The sequence below is a fragment of the Narcine bancroftii genome, chromosome 1 (assembly GCF_036971445.1).
Source record: "Narcine bancroftii isolate sNarBan1 chromosome 1, sNarBan1.hap1, whole genome shotgun sequence".
NCBI classification, from domain to species: domain Eukaryota; kingdom Metazoa; phylum Chordata; class Chondrichthyes; order Torpediniformes; family Narcinidae; genus Narcine; species Narcine bancroftii.
In genome coordinates this window covers 105,584,896-105,606,861 of record NC_091469.1, presented here as the reverse complement: position 1 = coordinate 105,606,861, position 21,966 = coordinate 105,584,896, and the positions used below count along the sequence as shown (strand labels likewise).

At 46.0% G+C, this 21,966-nt stretch overlaps 1 protein-coding gene across 9 annotated transcripts in view; it reads right to left on the bottom strand.

Moving 5' to 3' along the window:
* Nucleotides 1–21,966, bottom strand: part of LOC138762150 (tenascin-like) — a 189,820-nt gene that overhangs the window by 9,458 nt on the left and 158,396 nt on the right. For all 9 annotated transcript variants that reach the window (XM_069935624.1, XM_069935656.1, XM_069935646.1 and 6 more), the window contains 2 exons: nucleotides 20,049–20,179; nucleotides 8,871–9,006 (listed from right to left, as the gene is read on the bottom strand). In XM_069935624.1, coding sequence (XP_069791725.1) covers nucleotides 8,871–9,006; nucleotides 20,049–20,179 — 267 coding nt within the window. The remainder of the gene's footprint in view (nucleotides 1–8,870; nucleotides 9,007–20,048; nucleotides 20,180–21,966) is intronic.

The following is a 21,966-nucleotide window of genomic DNA, read 5'->3' as shown; positions in this document are numbered from 1 at the left end:
TGTTAATCGGGGACTCGTTGGTTAGGAGAGTAGATTGGAGATTTGCTGGACGAGATCAGGGCTCCCTGATATTACATTGCCTCCCAGGTGTCAGGGTCAGGGATGTCTCTAATTGAGTACACAGCATTCTGGAGGAAGAGGGTGACCAGGCAGATCTCATGGACAACATGGCGACCAATTACATAGATAGAAGTGGGGATGATGTCCTGAAGAAAAAATATGGGAAGTTATGGAAGATGTTAAAAAGCAGGACATCAAGGGTGGTAACCTCGGGATTGCTGCCTGTGCCATGTGCTAGAGAGGGTAGGAATAGGAAGATATAGCGGATGAATGTGTGGCTAAAGAGTTGGTGGAGGGGGCAGGTGTTCACATTTGTGGATCATTGGGATCACTTTTGGGGAATGTCTGAACTGTACACAAAGGACAGGTTGCACCTGAACTGGAAAGGGAACAATATCCTGGTGGGCAGGTTTGCTAGATCTGTTGGGGAAGGTTTAAAATAGTTTGGCAGGGAGGTGGGAATCAAACTGAGTGTCTGAAAATTAGGGTAGAAGGACAACTAGATTTGAAGGAAGAGAGGAACCAGACTCCTCAAATTAATGAAGGAGCGGGGGTAGAAAAAGTAAATGGTAATCAAAGGAGTGAATGTGGTGGATGCAAGGAGCATGGTAAGAAAGGTGGATGAGCCTAGAGCATGGATTGACGCATGGAAATATGATATTGTAGCCATCAGTGAAACTTGGTTGTAGGAAGGGAATGATTGGCAGCTAAATATTCCAGGATTCCGTTGCTTAAGGCATAATAGAACATGGGGATAAAAGGTGGAGAAGACACATTGCATGTTAGAGAAAACATTATATCCATTCTATGGCAGGATAGATTGGAGGGCTCATCCAGTAAGGCTATTTGGCCTGAAGCAAGGAATGGGAAAGGCATGAAAAGACTAATGGGAGTGTGTGGTGATATACCACTAGGCTACTGCAGGGGGTACAGCAATGAGCTCTCTAAACCCTTCTCCATTAACAATGGCGTGAAGCAAGGCTGTGTTCTCGCACCAACCCTCTTTTCAATCTTCTTCAGCATGATGCTGAACCAAGCCATGAAAGACCCCAACAATGAAGACGCTGTTTACATCCGGTACCGCACGGATGGCAGTCTCTTCAATCTGAGGCGCCTGCAAGCTCACACCAAGACACAAGAGAAACTTGTCCGTGAACTACTCTTTGCAGACGATGCCGCTTTAGTTGCCCATTCAGAGCCAGCTCTTCAGCGCTTGACGTCCTGCTTTGCGGAAACTGCCAAAATGTTTGGCCTGGAAGTCAGCCTGAAGAAAACTGAGGTCCTCCATCAGCCAGCTCCCCACCATGATTACCAGCCCCCCCACATCTCCATCGGGCACACAAAACTCAAAACGGTCAACCAGTTTACCTATCTCGGCTGCACCATTTCATCAGATGCAAGGATCGACAATGAGATAGACAACAGACTCGCCAAGGCAAATAGCGCCTTTGGAAGACTACACAAAAGAGTCTGGAAAAACAACCAACTGAAAAACCTCACAAAGATAAGCGTATACAGAGCCGTTGTCATACCCACACTCCTGTCCGGCACCACCTACGGCTCCTAGAACGCTTCCACCAGCGTTGTCTCCGCTCCATCCTCAACATCCATTGGAGTGCTTACATCCCTAACGTCGAAGTACTCGAGATGGCAGAGGTCGACAGCATCGAGTCCACGCTGCTGAAGATCCAGCTGCGCTGGATGGGTCACGTCTCCAGAATGGAGGACCATCGCCTTCCCAAGATCGTGTTATATGGCGAGCTCTCCACTGGCCACCGTGACAGAGGTGCACCAAAGAAAAGGTACAAGGACTGCCTAAAGAAATCTTTGGTGCCTGCCACATTGACCACCGCCAGTGGGCTGATAACGCCTCAAACCGTGCATCTTGGCGCCTCACAGTTTGGCGGGCAGCAACATCCTTTGAAGAAGACCGCAGAGCCCACCTCACTGACAAAAGGCAAAGGAGGAAAAACCCAACACCCAACCCCAACCAACCAATTTTCCCCTGCAACCGCTGCAATCGTGTCTGCCTGTCCCGCATCGGACTTGTCAGCCACAAACGAGCCTGCAGCTGACGTGGACTTTTTACCCCCTCCATAAATCTTCGTCCGCGAAGCCAAGCCAAAGAAAAAAAAAAAAAAAAGAAAAAAAAAGACTGCAGGGGGTAACAACTGTACCTGCAGGAAGATCACAGGAGGACAGACAAAACCTGGCTGGCTCTCTGTGGTGGTACACCACCAGCCTACTGCAGGGGGCAACCTCTGTACCTGCAGGAGTGCATGGGAGCAGAACAACACCTGGCCAGCTGCCAATCAGTCAACCTGAATGAATCAAGCCCCACCTGGTCGGATGTCAATCACACTCCAGGATATAAGCCTGCGCCGGCCTCTGAAGTCTCACTCAGAGTTACTGCAGCAACAGCGAGACTGGCTCTGTGGAAGTCTTTGTTGATTAAAGCCTGTTGTACAGTCTTTACCTTGTGTGTGTCTGGTTCTGTCTAACAGTGCACCACAATTTAATCCACAAAGACTTTTTCCCACAGCTGCTATGGAAAAAGTCCTGAGTGCAGGAAGTCTCGAAGTCGACATATGCCACCTGGAAGCCCAAACACCCTTCAAGATCTGGAGGCACACAGTCGAAGCAATCATCGAGGTACACGCAGGTGGCTCAGATCGGAAGAAGCTCATTCTACTGCAATCAAAGCTGGGTCCCCATGCTTTCCAGGCAACCAAAGGCTGCTCCAAGTACAAAGAAGCAATGGACACTCTCGAGACTTTGTACAAGACTCCCATGAATGCGGTCTTTGCAAGATACATCCGCAATACCAGAGCCCAGCAACCCGGGGAGACGGCTGAGTCTTACCTGGGGCACTTGTGAGAGTTGGCCCGACGGTGTCTGGCTGAACCCAGGGTAGGCGCAGAGGAGGTCGAGAGGCTGATCTGAGATGCCTTCGTCTGAGGGCTATGCTCGAGGGCCATCTGGCAGAAGCTGCTGGAAGATAGCATCTATGCCCTGGCCAAGACAGTGGAAGTGGTCCAAACCCTGGAAGCTGCAGCCCTGCACATTGAAGCCTTCGATTCCAGGCTCCCCCAGGCTCCATCATGGCTGCCTCACATGGTATCTGCAGCCCAAGACCAAGCTGGGGAAGAGAACATCGCTGCAGCGGGTGCCTGGTGCCCCTGTAAGCACTGTGGGTCCTGATGTAGTCAGACTGCCCAGCTAGGAATTGGTACTGTTCCCCATGTGGCAAGAAAGGCCACTTTGCTAAAGTGTGCTTCTCAAAGCCAGCCGGCAGCTCAGCGCCCCTCTACAACACCCCCCACCTCCCTTGCGAACCCCTCCACATGCGCGTGCTGGGCGATGCCATTGTCCCCGCTACCACTTCCCCCTTCCCCGATCCCAACGGTGTAGCACCTGGCCCCACCAGCGACAATCGTCGCATGTGCCCCGTGCACTCGGACCAGCCCCTACTCTCGCCAGCGCCGCTTCTCAGACAAGGTCCTCCCACTGGCCCAAGCTACAACTTTTCCCCTCCCATCCGAGGCGGAGGCAACTTTCATGCGCATCAGGCAGGACATCGCAGATGCCACAATGCAGGCCATGGATGAGGTCTCCCCTTTCCAGGTGGAGAGCGATGCCTCCGATGTAGCCCTCGCCCGCTACTCTCAACCAAGCAGGATGCCCTGTCGCCTTCTTCTCTCGGACCCTCCACAGCTCCGAACTAGGACATTCCACCATTGAAAAAGAGGCCCAGGTGATTGTTGAAGTGGTCTGCCACTGGCGCCACTACCTGTTTGGCAGGAGATTCACCCTCCTCACCGATCAGCGGGCCATGACGTTCATGTTTAACACAGCCCACAAGAGCAAGATCAAGAACGACAAGATCTTGTGCTGGAGAGTCAAGCTGGCAACCAACAGCTACAACATCCAGTTCCGCCTGAGAAAGTTTAATGACTCCCCTGATGTCCACTATACAAAAATACAATATTTACAGATGGGTATATACACAACGGCAAACTGCACGAGTCCCTCTGCCATCCGGGTGTCACCAGTTGTATCATTTAATTAAGTCCCGGAACCTGACGTTCACTGTCAGGGACGTCATGGACATGACCGAGGCCTTCCACGTCTGCACGGAGTGTAAACCCCACTTCTTCCGCCCGCCCCAGGCCCATGTCGTAAAAGCCATTCGGCCCTTCGAGTGCCTTGACATGGATGTTAAAGGGACTCTGCCTTCCACGAACTGAAACATCTACTTCCTCACAGTAGAGGATGAGTACTCCCACTTCATTTTCACTATCCCTTGCCCGGACACCTCCATGGCCACCGTCATCAGGGCCCTGGAGCAGATCTTCACCATGTTTGGCTACCCCGCTTTCATCTACAGCGACCGGGGGTCTAGCTTTATGAGTGACAAGCTGCGCCAGTACCTGACGGCGAGGGGCATTGCGACTAGTCACATGACTAGTTATAACCCGAGAGGCAATGGGCAAGTGGAATGTGAAAATGGGGAGAACTGGAAGGCAGTCCTCCTGGCCCTCAAGTCAAAAGGGTGGGCAGTTGAATACTGGCAGGATGCCCTGCCCGAGGCACTCCATGCTATTAGGTCACTTCTGTGTACGGCTACCAATGAGACCCCTCATGAACGCCTGTTTTCATTCCCCAGGAAGTCAGCGACTGGAATGTCCCTCCCAGCATGTCTCACGTCCCCGGGACCGGTGCTCCTGTGTAAGCACGTATGGGCACACAAGGCCAAACCCCTGGTTCTCCTACACGAGAACCACAACTACGCCTATGTTAGGTTCGGCAGTGGCAGGGAGGACACTGTCTCAACCAGGGACCTGGCACCAGCAGGAGCACCCACCATTCCACAGCATCCTTCAGCCCAGGATGACACCGACTGGGCATACATCCCCATCCCCAGCTAGCTATGCGGCGCACAGGACCTCCTTGACCACCAGGGGCACACTTCAGCCATGGGAGATGAACTTGCCCCCCCCCCCCCACCCATCCAATACAACTCTCACATGTCGACCCTGGCCCTCTCGGCCACCCATCTGTGCGGCACCACGCCAGTCACTCAGACCCCTGCCACCAGACCCCCAACCTCCCCTCCGATCAGTGACCAGGAGCCAGTCCTACGACAGTAACAGAGACTCCTGTGGCCGCTGGATTGTCTCAATCTGTAAATATTGTATTTTTGTATAGTGGGAATGATTTTTTTGTTACTGCTCCCCCTCCCTGGGACCATTTTAAAGAAGGGGGTGAATGTGGTGGTACACCACCGGCCTACTGTAGTGGGTAAGCTCTGTACCTGCAGGAGTGTACCGCCGGCCTACTGCAGGGAGAAATCTCTGTACCTGCAAGAGTGTACCGCCGGCCTATGGCAGGGGGAAGCCTCTGTACCTGCTGGAGTTACCGGGGACAGGACAACACCTGGCTGGCTGTCAATCAGTCGACCTGAATAGATCAAGCACCACCCGGTCAGGTGTCAATCACCCTCTGGGATATTAGCCTGCTCTGGCCCCCGAAGTCTCACTCAGAGTTACTGCAGCAACAGCCAGTCTGACTCTGTGGAAGTCTTTGTTGATTAAAGCCTGTTGTACAGTCTTTACCTTGTGTGTGTCTGGTTCTGTCTAACAGCGTACCACACTGTCAATCAGTCGACCTGAATGGACCAAATCCCACCCGGTCAGCTGCCAATCAGCCACCCGGGACATAAGCCACATTCGGCCCCTCTCGAGGTTATTCATTCAGGAGCAAGGCACAGCTAGCCACAGCAGAGACTTTAAGCTGAAGAAAGCCTATTGTTTAAATCTTTGAATCTTGTGTCTGCTTACTGTCACTACAGTGCAACACAGTGTATAATAGATAACCTAATGGGCCGAGGGAATTAGAGGAGCAAATTTGTAAGGAGATAGCACATAAGGTGGTTATTGTAGGAGACTTTAACTTTCCACACATTGACTGGGACACCCATACTGTAAAAGGGCTGGAGAAGGATCAGGTGGGCCTATGATTCAGAGATTGGAATAAGGCTAATTTCGAGGAGATGCAAAAGGATTTAGAGGGTGTGGACTGGATAATTTATTTTCAGTGAAGTATATTCAAAGGGGAAATTTTGAGAGTACAGAGTCTGTCTGTCTGTCCCTGAGAGGATTAAAGGAAAGGTTAGAAAATATAGGGAGCCTTCGTTTTCAAGGGATATTGGGAATTTGGTTCGGTAGAAGAGGGATGTGTACAACAGGTATAGACAGCAGGGAATAAATGTGGTGCTTGAGGAATATAAAGAGTGCAAAAAAAATCTTAAGAAAGAAATTAGAAAGGTTAAAAGGAGATATAGGCTGCTTTGGCAGGCAGGTTAAAAAAAATCCCAAGGGTTTCTACAGGCAAATTGAAAGTAAAAGAATGGTGAAGGATAAAATTGGGCCCCTTGAGAATCAGAAGTGATAGGGGAAATTTAAAATGTTTTTTTTTACTTCAGTATTCACTAAGGAAAGGAATATTGAGTCAGGTGAAGTAAGGAAAACTAGTAGTGAGGTCATCGAAAATATACAGTTTAGTGAGGAGGCAGTACTGTTATTTTAAAGAGAATAGAGGTGGATAAATCTCTAGGTCCTGACAAGATATTCTCTATGACCTTAAGGGAGATTAGTGGGGGCTCTGACAGAAATATTTAAAATGTCACTGGCCATGGAAGAGATGCCGGAAGTTTGGAGGGTAGCTCATGCTGTTCCACTGTTTAAAAAAAGGGTCTAAAAGTAAATCTGGTAATTATAGGTCTGTGAGTCTGACATCGGTGGTGGGTAAATTAATGGAGAGAGTTCTTAGAAATAGTATATACAATTATTTGAATAGAGAGGGATTTTTTAGGAATAATCAACATGATTTTGTCTGTGGTAGATCATGTTTCATTAATTTTATAGAGTTTGTCAAGGAGTTTGTCTATCAGGCCTTTGACAAGTTTCCACAGAAGAGGTTAGTTAGGAAGGTTGAATCATTAGGTATTAATATTGAAGTAGTGAAGTGGATTCAACAATAGCTGGATGGGAGATGCCAGAGAGCAGTGTTGGAAAATTGTTTGTCAAATTGGAGGCTAGTGACTAGTGGAGAGCCTCAGGGATCGGTATTGGGTCCATTGTTGTTTGTCATATATATTTATGATCTGGATGATAGGATGGTAAATTGGATAAATAAATATGCAGATGATATGAAGATTGATGGTGTGGACAGTGAAGTAGGTTTTCAAAGTTTGCAGTGGGATATAGGCCAGTTGGAAGAGTGGGCTGAAGGATGGCAGATGGAGTTTAATACTGATTAGTGTGAGGTGCTACATTTGGTAGGAAAATTCAGCAAAGGTTATACATGTTAAATGGTGGACAATTAAGGAATGCATTGAACAAAGGGATTTAGGAATTCTGGTACATAATTCCCTGAAAGTGGAGTCTCATGTAGATAGGGTGGTGAATAAAGCTTTTGGTATGTTGGCCTTCACAAATCAGAGTCTAGAACACAGGACTTGGGATGTCATATTGAAGTTGTATAAGGCATTGGTAAGGCCAGATTTGGAATATTGTATGCAGTTTTGCACACCGAATTATGGGAAGGATATAAACGGAATAGAGAGAGTGCAGAGGAGATTTATAAAGATGTTGCCTGGGTTTCAGGGTTTGAGTTATAGGGGAAGGTTGAGCAGGCTAGGACTTTATTCCCTAGACTGTAGAAGATTGAGGGGTGATTTGATAAAGGTATTTACAATTACGAGGGGGACAGATAGAGTAAATGTGGATAGGATTTTTTTTCCATTGAGAGTGAGGGAAATTCAAGAGGACATGGATTGAGATTGAAGGGGGAAAAGTTTAGGGGAAACATGAGGGAGAATTTCTTCACTCAGAGGGTGGTGGGAGTATGGCACGAGATCTGACCAAAGTGGTAGATGCTGGTTCGATTTTAATATTTAAGGAAAAGTCGGATAGGTATATGGACAAGAGAGGTACGGGTTAATGGGACTACATGGGAGATGATGTTCAGCATGGATTAGAAGGGCTGAACTGGCCTCTTTCTGAGCTGCAATTGTTATATGATTAGATATGGTGTGTGTGTGTGTGTGTGTGTGTGTGTGTGTGTGTGTGTGTGTGTGTGTGTGTGTGTGCGCGTGCGCGCGTGCGTGCACGCACGCGTGCGTGTTTGTGTATGTGTGCACACTGTTGGCTAAAATTCTTTAATTTGGGGTGTGCATTTAGTTTAATGGGGTGAACTCAGTAGTAAGTATATTAAGAAATTGTGGATTGGTAATTAAAAGCTCTGGGCCATTGAATTATATGCCCTCCAAAGCATTTGGAGGTTTTATATTTTGGTGACTGAATATTTGCTGTTAACAGCTGGTGTCAAGCATCAAACTACTGGATTAGTATAAATCTCCATTTGCTGGATCACCGTCTTCTCTGGAGGTCCCTCTGCCTTCAGTGTCCCGCCATGTGTAATGTGATCAACTCTGCACTGTCTTACCAATGGTCTAGCATAGCACCGAACACGGGGGCACTCAGGAAGGAGCAATAAATCCTAGCTTTCCCAATGGCACTGAGGTCCGATAAAAGAACATGATAAAATGATGTTAATTTGCACAGGTAAAGGAATGCATTCCAGGTACAGAATTCAGCGAGGTATTTCACTGAAAAATTGACTTATTTTTGCAAGTAAAACACAATGGAAATTGGTAATTGAACTGGAAATAAAAAGAGAAAGGCATGCCTCATTGATAATAGGTTCTCAACCATTATTTGGCATATTTCATGGTGTTTTGCTTGTACCTGTTTTGAAGGAAGTCTCGATGGCATTACTCCTTTCTGAGCCAGCATAGGCCTGAAGTCTCACATTGTAGTTCAGCGATGCTTCCAGCTGTGCCAGACTGTATGAGAGCTCTTTAGCTCCAAAATATTCAACTTTCTGTTGAGGCATAAAAGTAAATAGCTCAGTAAGAACAAGGCTTTCTTGTAAAAGTAGCTGAGAATTTATAACTTAAGTGATGTGCATCAATAATCTATCCAGAAATGTGCTAACAATCGGCATTAGTTTTAAGGGAATGGTGCTGGGGTCCCCTCCATGGTTCAGTCTATTTGACCAAAGGCTCAGTACGACAGCTTGTGTATGTGATCTCAGCCACTGGGTTGTGGTCAGAACATAGAACATCATAGCACAGTGCAGGCCCTTTGGCCCATAATGTCATGCTGACCCATGTAAACCTTCTCCGCGACAATCTGACGCTTCCTTACCTCACTCCCATAATACTCTTTTTCTCTTATATTCATGTGGTTATCTGAAAGTGTCTTGACTCTTGGAGGGCTAAAAGTGTGATATAAGGAAGGGTTAGATTGTTGTTGATAAAAACACAATGCTGGAAAAACTCGGGAGGTCAAACATAGCAAAGATAAAGCTATATCACCAACATTTCGGGCTTGAGCCCTTCATCAAGGTATGAAGGTATTATCAAGGTATCATCATACCTTTATCAAGGATGCAAGACTGAAACATTGGTGATGTTTCTTTATCTTTGCTACATAAAGTACATTGTTTGACTTGCTATGTTTCTTCAGCATTTTGTGTTTTTACTTCAATTACAGTGTCTGCAGACTTTTGTGTTTTACTTATGTTTTTCTTGAGTAGGTTTATATATCAGTTGGCATAATGTGGGCTGAAGGGTCTGTACTGTGCTAGAACATACTATGAACTAGGTTAAGGTTCCACCACCAAGATTCAGCAGTCAAAGGGCTCCCTCTAGGTCACGCATGCCATTGGCATCTGATGGCTTGCGAGTATTGGGAGGCAGGGATAGAGGAGGAGCGACAGAGGGAGGGCAGCTGCCTGTGAGACTTGATGTCAGCTAAACTACATGTGGGGGAGATGGAGAACAAGTAACGTTAGTGTGAGAGATGAGTAAAACTAATATAAAAATATGAGAGATGAAGAAAGCTAGTATGGATATATGTGTAATGAATAAAGCCAGTATGAATAGGATAAGGGTAGATAATAGAATGTAGGAAGTAAAGTTAGTCTGAATAAGATAAGGGTCTTCTAGAGAGAGTCAGCAAGTTCCGCATATGTAATTAGTAAGCCTTAGACAGAATTAGCAAGTTCTGCATATAAGAAGTTAGTAAGCCCTGAAGGTTGGGAAGATGTGAATAAGGACAATAAGGACAATGACATGATGGGACACTGACAGGATACCCCCTGGTCCTCCAAGTTCACAGAAACAGCACGTAGGCAGACAGGATTGCCTAATGCCAAACTCATCCAGGAGGCAGAAGAATGTAAGGGGGAGGGTACTTCTATACTGAAATAAACCAAATAAAAGTTGGGTGAGCCCCAGTGTGTGTGTGCATTCCCAGGGTAAGGGGAAGCACCCAACTTTGCAATGTTGTATAATAAATTTTCTTTGTTCTCAATTTTTGTCTCAAGCAAATTCTGTTAAAGTACTTCTGTTTCTCACAAATGGGGGCTCGTTCGGGATCCCACTCCCTCCACTGACAGAGTGCCCGACGACGAGGGTAAGTGCACCCCGGCTGATTCAGCTGGACTCACGGGTGATGGGTGACTGGTCAGTGGATGAAGTGAGTGATATCCAAGAAGAGGCATTGAGAACAAACGACAGGAGGACGTTAAGGAAGCGCGCTAGGAATAGCTACTGGATCCCGGTAAGAGGAATTTTACTTACCTGTTACTATGGGAGGTGTGAGTAGCAAGGGAAATAGTCCTAAGGAAGGACGGGATGATCAGATAACTAAGCAAAGTCCGTTAGGATTAATGCTATCTGATTGGGGTGCGGGGAGAACCCGCGGGAAAGACAAACAGACCATGGTCAGGTATTGCTGTCTGGAATGGGTTAAAAACCCGATAAAAGGGAATTCAGTATATTGGCCAAAGTTCGGATCTGATGAGGACTGGATGTGTCAGGCATTGAACATCTGGCTCTATCAAAATCAAAGAGATAATATTGAGAGCAGAGAATATGCAGCCTAGCCTGCTGGCTCAGTGGATCGGTTGATCAACTGGTTTTGAATGAAAAGGAATGTAAGGACAAGAAGGATGAGGAACCTTTTGTCCCTGAAACACAAGAATGGGATGTGTTACATTCCCTTCCTCCACCTTATGCTCCTCCTATGCCGGCTCCTATCTTTCCCCTATGCTCTACCCTTCTTCACCTTTCCCTCCTCCCCCACAGCTAAAGAAAGGAGAAGAAAGTAGGGGTGGTATGATGACCCTTTCACAAAGTACTAGATTACCACCTCAATTGACAAGAGAGGGAGGAGACTTTGTTTCAGAACAGTGTGAGACCCTCTGGGAGAGAAGGGCAGAACCCTTTGATTCATTTCCCGGAGAGCAGGAACCTAGACATTATAAAGGAGAGGATAAGCCAGAAATTAACTGGATGAGACTTTTACGGGAAGTTCTCATGGGAGGGGGTCTCGGTTTCGTAAATGTGCTCCTGACTAGTATGGAGGTGCGTAACTTTAAGAGAGAAATTACCTCCCTGATAGAGGATCCTCAGGGATGTGCCGAACAATTAGATCAATTTTTGGGACCAAATATATATACATGGGATGAGTTAACATCGATCTTTAGGGCTCTGTTCACTTTGGATGAATGTGGAATGATTCGCCAGGTAGGGATTAGAGTCTGGGATAGGGAACACCAAGGGGGACCAGAGGCGATACCTGGGGAACTTAAATTACCCCTGGCAAAACCAAATTGGAATAAGAATACTAATGATGGTCGCACATTAATGGAGGAATATAGGGTTAATCTGATAAAAGGAATCAGGGAATCTGTTCCAAAGGGACAGAATTTTAAGAAAGCATTTGAGGTTCCCCAAGGTCCCGAGGAGACCCTCTCTGCATTTCTGAATAGATTGCGTATGGCCATACAGCAATATGGGAGTCTGGATATAGAATCCCCAGCGGGTGAACAATTGGTATTAACGGGCTTTGTTACAAATTCAGCCCCAGACATTAGAAGGAAATTGCAGAAGACTGAGAATTGGCATGAACAGGGAATAACATAGCTTTTACAGATCGCACAAAGGGCATACGTCCAGAGATCTGAGGATAAACAGAAAGGAAAGGCTAAGATTTTGATGCAGGCAGTCAAGGAAGTCGTGGAGGGACAACAAGGAAAGGGTAGGGGCTGTGTGCCAGCACATGGACATTGGGAGGAGCGCCGGGAGTGGGAGAGTAGACCAGAGCAGGGGCAAGGGTAGAGGGGAATTCCGGGGACGACGACCGTTCCCGGGACCTCGTGGTAATCCCGGTAGGAATTGGGAAACAGGAGCATTAGTTTGCTACCATTGTAAAAAGGAGGGACATTTTAAGAGAGAATGCCCAATGCGAGCCAGGGAGACGCGATCTTACGCACTGATGGAAGCAGATTATGAATGGGGGGGTCTCGGTTCTCAGTCAATACACACCGTGGGGCTACACGGAGAACCATTGGTAAATTTAAGCATAGGACCCCACAGTGACAAGATGACCTTTTTAATAGATTCTGGGTCAGCCCGGTCTAGTATTTTACAACCACCCGAGGTTGTTAAGATAAAGGGGACAGTGATGATTTCGGGAGTAGGAGGAAGAGATTTTACGGTCCCTGTTTTAAGGGATGTAAGAATACAAATGGGAGAGAAGATAGTAACGGAGGACCTTCTACTAGTTCCCCAAGCTGGAGTTTGTTTGTTAGGACGAGATTTACAGGACCAATTGGCTATTGGCACCAGAACACAGGAATCAGGTATCGGGGTTCAATTGTATGTATTAACCGAGGAGGATCGGGAACTAATAAATCCTGGAGTATGGGCAAAAAGAGGCAATAGAGGAGTGTTAGATATTCCTCCCCCGCAAGTTACTTTAAAAGATCCTGAGCAAGTAATTAGACGAAAACAGTACCCAATTTCTATGGCTGGCCGAAAGGGGCTGCAGCCAGTAATTAACCAGTTGGTGAAAGATGGTATACTTGAACCTTGTATGTCACCTTTTAATACCCCAATTTTACCTGTCCAAAAACCAGACGGTACCTATCGATTAGTGCAGGATTTGAGGGAGCTGAACAAAATTATTCTCACCCGTCACCCGATTGTACCTAATCCCTATACGATAATGGGTAAAATCGATCCCCATAGTAAATGGTTTAGTTTGATTGACCTCAAAGATGCTTTTTGGACCTGTCCATTAGCAATGGAGAGCAGAGACATGTTTGCCTTTGAATGGGAAAATCCTTTTACTGGACGCAAGAATCAATACCGGTGGACGGTCCTTCCCCAGGGTTTTACAGAATCACCAAATTTATTCGGCCAGGTCTCAGAACAAATACTAGATGAGACCCCTCGGAAAGAGAATTGCCAGTTGGTACAATATGTTGATGATTTGTTAATCACGGGAAAAACATACAAATTAGTTAAACAGTATACTGTTGAACTTTTGAATTTTCTGGGGAATAAGGGTCTCAGGGTGAGCGAATCCAAATTACAATTTGTTCAATCAGAAGTTAAATACTTAGGTCATCTGGTGAGTCAGGGGACTAGGAAAATAAGTCCAGAGAGGATATGTGGTATTCTACAGATCCCACCTCCCAAGAATGCCCAAGAACTTAGGAAATTCCTTGGTTTAGTGGGATACTGTAGAATCTGGATTGAAAATTATTCTAGCCTGGTCAGATTTCTCTATGATAAACTCGCGATTCTAGGGGGCGAAGCAGTTGTCTGGACAGAGGAAGAGATTAAAGATTTTAACTTGGTGAAACAGCACCTTATTAGTGCCCCAGTGTTGGCTTTACCCGACCTAAATAAGCCATTTGACCTATATACCAATGCGAAAGAAGGTGTGGCCACCGGAGTACTAATACAAGAGAGGGCAGGCTGTATGTAGACAGCCAGTTGCTTTTCTGTCAAAACTTTTATACCCTATTTGTCGTGGTTGGCCAGAATGTGTGCAAGCCATCGCAGCCACTGCTATTTTAGTTGAGGAAGGTTGAAAGATTACATTTGGTGCCCCGATGATAGTTCACACCCCCTCATACAGTCCGCAATATTCTCTTACAACGTGCTGGAAGGTGGCTTACAGACTCTAGAATTTTAAAATATTAAACAATCCTAATGGATAGGGATGATTACGAATAAAGAACACAATCCAGCAGCTTTCTTGGTTTCTCCAAATTCTGACAATACCATAAATGATTTAGAGCATGTATGTTTAGAGGTAATTGATTTACAGACCAAAATTAGAGAGGATTTAAGCGATGAGCCTTTACAGGAGGGTGAAAGGTGGTTTATTGATGGATCTTCCCGTTGCATTGATGGCACTCGCTATAGCGGGTATAGTGTAGTGGATGGTAAGGAAGGAGTAGTGATTGAAGCCGGTCACCTTCCCGGTCATTGGTCAGCACAATCTTGTGAATTGTATGCCCTCTGTAGAGCTCTCCAGGGTCTAGAGAACAAGGTAGGCACGATCTACACAGAGTCAAAGTATGCTTTTGGTGTAGTGCACACCTTTGGGAAGATCTGGAAAGAGTGGGGAATGATAACTGGGAAAGGACAAAAATTGATCCATGAAAACTTAATTGTCCAATCTCTAGATGCTCTTACATTACCTGAGGAGATAGCTGTAGTTCATGTACGGGGCCATCAAAGTGGTGACAGTTCTGAAGCATAGAGGAACAGACAGGCAAACAGGCTGCGCTCACGGAGAAAATAGACATGCAGCTGTTACTGCCCACCCTATATGAGGTTCAAAAGACTCCTATCTTTACATGGGAAGAGGAAGTTTACATGAAGGACCAGGGAATGCGTCAAATTATTGATGGGTTGTGGTGGACGGCAGAAGTACGCCAAGTGCTGAACAAAGCCTTGGCTCGGCAAATTATTGATCAGCTCCACCAGCAGACACACTGGGGAACACAGGCACTTTGTGGATACTTTTGTACGGTATTTTCATTGCTCGGGAATATACACTATAGCCAAGCAGAGTTCTCGGGGTTGTCCAATCTGTCAGAGAGTAAATAAGAAAGTTATGCACCAGGTAATGTCTGGTGGTCGCGATATAGCTGTACGCCCGTTTCAACGGATACAAATTGATTTTACGGAATTACCTAAGATAGGGGTTTACAAATACCTCCTAGTGATGGTAGATCATTTCACACGATGGGTTGAGGCTTTCCCGACCCCTATCTTAGGGGTGCCAGCACCGTTATCAGGATACTACTGGAGTCTGTGATTCCACGATATGGTATGATTCAAACCATTGACTCAGATCGAGGTACACATTTTACCTCTAAGGTACTCCAGGGTGTGTGTAAAATACTGGGAATAGATTAGCAGTTACATACCCCATGGCACCCCCAGAGCTCAGGCCGTGTTGAACGAATGAATCAGACCTTGAAAAATCAGCTCACTCAACTTCATGAGGAAACTGGCCTCTCCTGGATTAAATGCTTACCCTTAGCTTTAATTAGGACTCGCACAGCTCCTCGTAAGGACCTTGCTGTCTCACCATATGAAATTATGTTTGGTCTTCCTTCCATGAGATTCCACACTGATACCCCTACCCCTGAGGCTAATGACCAGTACATATCTAAATATTTACAGGGACTTTCTACTTCTCTGTACGACTTACGACAGAAGGGTTTATTAGCTCAAACCCCACCCCTGAACTATCCTATTCATTCTATTAAACCTGGTGATTGGGTATATGTAAAAGCATGGCAAGATCACCAACTAAAACCTGTCTGGGATGGCCCCTATTGTGTATTTTTGATTACAGACACTGCAGTGCGAACGAAAGAAAAGGGATGGAGCCACATACAACTAATTAAACGAGCTGCTGATCCACGGACTAACGCCATTGATAATCTACCCTCCACCTGGCGTGCAGTCCCTCATCCTTCTAATCTAAAAGTTACACTACGCCGGGAAAAAGTGCTGTAATGCTGTTTTTACGATTTGTTGTTATGTTCACTTGTTGGTTCCCAATTTTTGGGAAATCACCAAATTGCTCACGATGTATTAAGTCTTCCTGGAACAGGGGCAGCAGAGGTGACAATTATTTACCTTTAGAATGTAGACAGGGTGCAGGTATAGAGTATAGTCATAGTGGGGTATGGGTTAATATAGGATCCCAACATGGACCAGGGGAACAGAACAGCCCTAGGGGAGTAGATTTGATTTGTATTTCGGCCTTGGCTCTACAGGTATTAAAAAGAGGAGTTTTAAAGAGATAGCACAAAGAAGATGGTGGGACAATGACAGACAGAATGATAGTCAGGGTTGTACATGTAGCAGAGATAGAGTGAATACATATGCTAATGTTCACAGACAGGCTGCAACTCACAGGTTCAGTGATACTTATGCTAATGTTCGCAGACAAGCTGCAACTCACAGGTTAAGTGACAAGAAACACCCCTCCCCAACTTGGTCTCTTGTAAATCATCCTTTGGGTCACACAGACATTCGGAATGTTAAGAACCACCACTGCAAGGGGAGTTCCAGTTGTAAACGACGACGTAACCTGCTCCAGAACACCACAGCTGCTTGGCATTTAAATCGTTTAATCAGACTCCAGGCAGCCTTGGAGATCATCACCGAACAGACAGCGATGGCCCTGAATTTATGGGCTGAAGAAAGACGACAGATACGAGCCACAGTTCAACAAATCTGCCTGGCTCTCGATTACTCGTTGGCTGCTGAAGGCAGCGTTTGTGAAAGACTGGTTAATGACAATGCTCACAATGGTCAGGCGGTTAAAGACACTCCTTCAGGAGTTCGAAAATCTTCCCATGCCCAGGTTCAGACTTGGCAACCTTGGTTCGTCCTGTGTGGGATGGACTAGACTTTTTATTGGTAACTGGAGTCTGATACCCACAGCCCTTATAGCAGCTGGACTCGCTACTCTGGCCATTATGGTGCTCCCCTGCCTAAAGACGTGTGCAGTATTTAATTCGATGGACCCCTCATCAGATCACTATAACCCAAAGGATGTATGTTTCCCAAATTCTGTCTGATGATGCTGAGACTGCAGTTCGTTTACTGACTTGCTGGGAAAAAGACCAAGTTTACAAGTAATACATTCCAGTTGAGAATTCACGAAGCGTAGCTAAAAGAAAAGTGAGGATTGTGAGAGATGAGTAAAACTAATATGAAAATATATGTAATGAATAAAGCCAGTATGAATAGGATAAAGGTAGATAATAGAATGTAGGAAGTAAAGTTTTAGTCTGAATAAGATAAGGGTCTTCTAGCCTTAGAGAGAGTCAGCAAGCTCTGCATATGTAATTAGTAATAAGGTAATAAGCCTTAGACAGAATTAGCAAGTTCTGCATATAAGAGTTAGTAAGCCCTGAGGGTCGGGAAGGTGTGAATAAGGACAAAGGCAGGTGAATAAGGACAATGACATGATGGGACACCGACAGGATACCCCCTGGTCCTCCAAGTTCACAGAAACAGCACGTAGGCAGACAGCCTAATGCCAAACTCATCCAGGAGGCAGAAGAATGTAAGTGGGAGGGTACTTCTATACTGAAATAAATTGTATAAAAGTTGGATGAGCCCCAGTGTGTGTGTGTGTATTCCCAGGGTAAGGGGAAGCACCCAACTTTGCATTGTTGTATAATAAATATTCTTTGTTCTCAATTTTTGTCTCGAGCAAATTTTGTGAAGGTACTTCTGTTTCTCACAATAGTCAAGGCAGAGGTTATAAGGGAGGGGGAGGGGGCATGGGAGACAGCTATGTGATTCTTGAGGTCTTGCTGTCTCCAAAAGGTACTTTTTAACCTTTATTTCTTTATTTACCTTATAAAGTGGCACCAGAAAATAAAATGGCAGCACTGTTATTGGTGTGGACCTGGGGAGACCGGGAGGCAGAGACACCATACTCCCCCTTGGGGTCTCACTGCCTGATCCTGATGCAGACAGCTCTGTACAGATGTTAAACGGCCTGTTAATGGAACTGATATTGTATATTTTTTAAAACCCTGCAACCATGGTGTGGTAAACCACTGTTGTACATATTTGTTTGGTTGGGCACATCCATTTGCCGGCTGTACCTCTGGTCCCTCCCATAGACCCCTGTATAAAGGTGACTGTTCCACAGCCCCCTCCTCAGTGCAGGACAGTCAAGAAGGATGGATGTGGCTTTTTTCTTTAGTGAATAAAAGCTCATTAGTTTCTCAACCTTAGACTTTAAGTAATTGATGGTGCATCACATTGGTCTGTGGTCAAGATGGTGGTACCTGTGCCAGCCAGCTTACCACATAGGATTGCAGACTTTGGAGGAGCAGTGGATCTGTGCAAGGCACTGGAAATGGGGAGAATATCCCCGGTTGAGAAGGAGAAACATGGGTGATGGGACATTGGCACCCACAGGATGTTGTTCATGGCAGTGGACCAGTGAAGGCTTAGTGGCGAAAGGACCCACACAGGCTTCAGGCTATTGGTGACTTGCAGAAAGGTCCCACACAGGCTGTGGGCTTTTGGAGACTGGCTCATAGGAACCAGGTCTTGGAACTGGAATTTTAGATGGTGCAGAGGGGAAAGAAGGGCTCCTGAAGGGCCTCAGGTGCTGAAGGGTTGATTGGATCAGAGATTTAGATCTGGATCTGAGATTTGAACAGGCTGCAGAGGCTGTGGGAGGGCTGGAGGCAAATCCACGGACACTCAGTGTCTCTGAAGGGTCTCTTTTTTGTTTCTCTTTTACCTATGGTTATTGGCACTGGGCAATGCTCATGGCGACTCTTTGTTTCCTTACAGCAGACTAAAGTTGAAGCATGTCATGTATATTACATTTTTCTCTACTATTACGTGACAAGAAAAGGGACATTGAACCATGGCGATTCTTTGTCAGCCTTTATTTGGCATGTAGGAGAAAGTTTTTCTAGATGTAAATATAAATTAATTGGACGAAAATATAGGTGGACTGAATGGAAAGTTTGTAGACGACACAGAAATGGGTGGTGGAGTTGAGCATAGCAAGATTGATAAAGGATTCAACAGGATATAGATCAATTGGAATATGGGCAGAGAAGTGGCAGATGGTGTTTAATCTGCATGTGTGAGGTGTTGCACCTTGGAAGATTGAATGTTGGGAAAGGATGTGAGATTGAACAGCATCCTATAACCGGGACTTGAAATGGCAGGACCTTTAAGAGTATAAATGAATAGAGGTTCTTGGGGTGTAAGTTCATAGCTCCCTGAAAAATTCAAGCTCAAATAGTCAGGGGGATAAAGAAGGTGAATGCCTTGTTTGCCTTCATCAGTCTGGGCATCCAGTATAAGATTTGGGAACATTTGCAGCACTTTGGTTTTGATTGATTAGGAGTATTGTGTGCAATTCCAGTCGCAGCACTGTTCGAAGGACATGGCGGCTTTGGAGAGGGTACAAAAGAGATTCATGCAGATGCTTCCTGGATAAGAGAACATTAGCTGTAAGAAGAGGCTGGACAAATTTGGGTTTCTTTCTCGGGAGCGTTGGAGGCTGAGGTGTGACCTGAAAGTTCATAAAATCTTGAGACGCCCAGAAAGGGTGGTCAGGCAGAAACATTTTCATGGGATGGTAATACTAAATACCAAAGGAACTTCAGGTGAGGGGTGAGGCAGAGTTTAAAGGAGGTTTGTGAAGCAAGTGATGGATGCCTGGAATACATGAAAGTTTTTGTTAAATAGTAAAGTTTAAAAAGCATTTGGGCAGACACATGAATCGAGGGATATCGACCACATGCAGGCAGATGGGATCAGTTTGGATTGGCATAATGGTCAGCGCAGACCTGTTGGGCTGAAGGGGCTGTTCCTGGGCTGTGGTGTTCTATGTTCCAAAATACACCATTCAAATAGCAGATCTCGGCTCAGGTCATTGTCAAATTCCCTGGGTGAAGTCTCTGAGAACACGAAAGTTCTGGAGAATGGAAATGTCATCCCCTATGTACCACCTGGATATTCCTCTCTCTCCACACAGACTTACTTGTGTTTTCCCGTCTTCGGTCTCGATTGTCAGAATGTAGCCACTGATCTGAGCATGGGGAGGCTTCCATGAAATGAGGGCACTGTTCATTGAAATTTCACTCGCTTGCAAGTCTCTGGGTGCATCAATGGCTTTGAGAAATGAATAAAAATACGAGAATTAGTTTAAAAAGCTGATTGCATTTAAATCCACTTATCAGCAAATAATCCTTTTAAAATAAACAATAAAATCATGTCAACATAATTGAATCTTTTGCGGCCAAGAAAGCTTTTAGTTCATTGTTGAACATTGTTTAAAGTTTGTTTTCCCCAAGCAGTGATTCCTTCAGATACATTTATTAGAGATTCCTGTTAATGATCTTATTTGTCACAATGTTCTGGTCTTCTTGGATGTAATTTCATTTTGGATCCCTGCCAAAACAAATTCAGCTGTTTGATGATGAATCAAACTGTCTGAGATTGCCCAAATTGTATTTTAATATTAGTATTGTAGCTAGCACACTACTGCGAAGCGTTAAAAGAACGATACACACCCAAGAAGTCGAAGAATGGTTTATTGCTCTGGCAGATCTGGTTATATTCTCTCCCCGCTGCCGATGACAGGAGTGACCTCGGATTTGTCAGCGTTCCCACCATTGGTCGTTGTTTTACCGCCGTGCAGGTGGTCACCTGGGTCGAAGGTCATTGGCCCCTGCTGGGTCTGTGTGGTACATTGGCCATCTTGAGTGCCAGGTTGCATCCAGTTAGTGGGCCGCAACACAACCACTCCCACCCACCCCTCCAGAACCAGTGATTGGGGTGCTGTTCACCACTTTTGGTGGCCTACCTCTGCATCACGGGGGCTGAGTAAAGGGCAATTGGCTAATGATCAGATGTGCTGGCTTGTGGCAGTCGATAGTGAAAATCTCTTCTTTACCACTGATATCCAGCGCACATGTCGATCTGTTGTGTTTGACTTCTTTATACGGCCCCTCGTATGGCTTTTGCAGAGATGTCTGGAGTACCTGAAGGATGGCATTGACCAGTGCGTCATTTGCCTTCTGGTACACCTCTGAGGCCTTAATAAACCAGGTAATATCTTTACCTTTCTCCACCATGAGTGCGAAAAGAGGCCGCATGATAAGGGCTGCTGCCCTTAAGGTATGAATCGATGATAAAATTAATCATACCGGAAAATCCTTGGAACACCTTCACTGTGCGGGGCTTGGCGAGGTGCTGAATGGCCTCTACCCTTTTGGGCTGGGGTTTTGCTCCGTGCCTGTTGATACAATGTCCCAGGGTGATGATACCTGTAGTTTCCAAACCAAACTGGCACTTAGCAGGATTTATAGTTGGTCTTTATTTCTGCAGCCAGATGCTCAGTCACCTTAGGTGGGCCGCAGGCTCTGTGTAATTGTGGCTGGTGATGAGAATATCATCCAGATAGGAGAACGTGAATGGGAGATCCCGGCCCACCCCATCCATCAGCCTCTGGAGGAACAAGGGGCATTCTCAGGAATCAAAGAATCCAAAAAACGTAATGACGGCGGTTTTATGGATGTCATCGGAATGGACCAGGATCTGGTGATAGCCCCATTTGAAAATACTCGTGTCCCTTGTAATTTAGTGGTAAAGACTTGGATATGGCACATGGGTACCTGTCAGGTGTGGTGGCCTCACTGAGGTAGCGATAGTTATCACATGGTCTGCACCCTCCCTGGTACCTTCACTGCCATGTGCAGGGGGGAGACCCAGGGCCTGCTGGAATGCCGCACTATCCCCAGCTCTTCCATTTTTTAAAAACTCCTCCTTTGCTGGGGTGAGCTTCTCAAGGGGGTGGGGGGGGAGGAAGGCAGTGTGCCCTGCCCTGGTATCAAGTGAGGGGTCCTTGGTGAGGATGTGGTGTCTTACCCCATGTTTCAGTTCGGCAGAGGAAAACT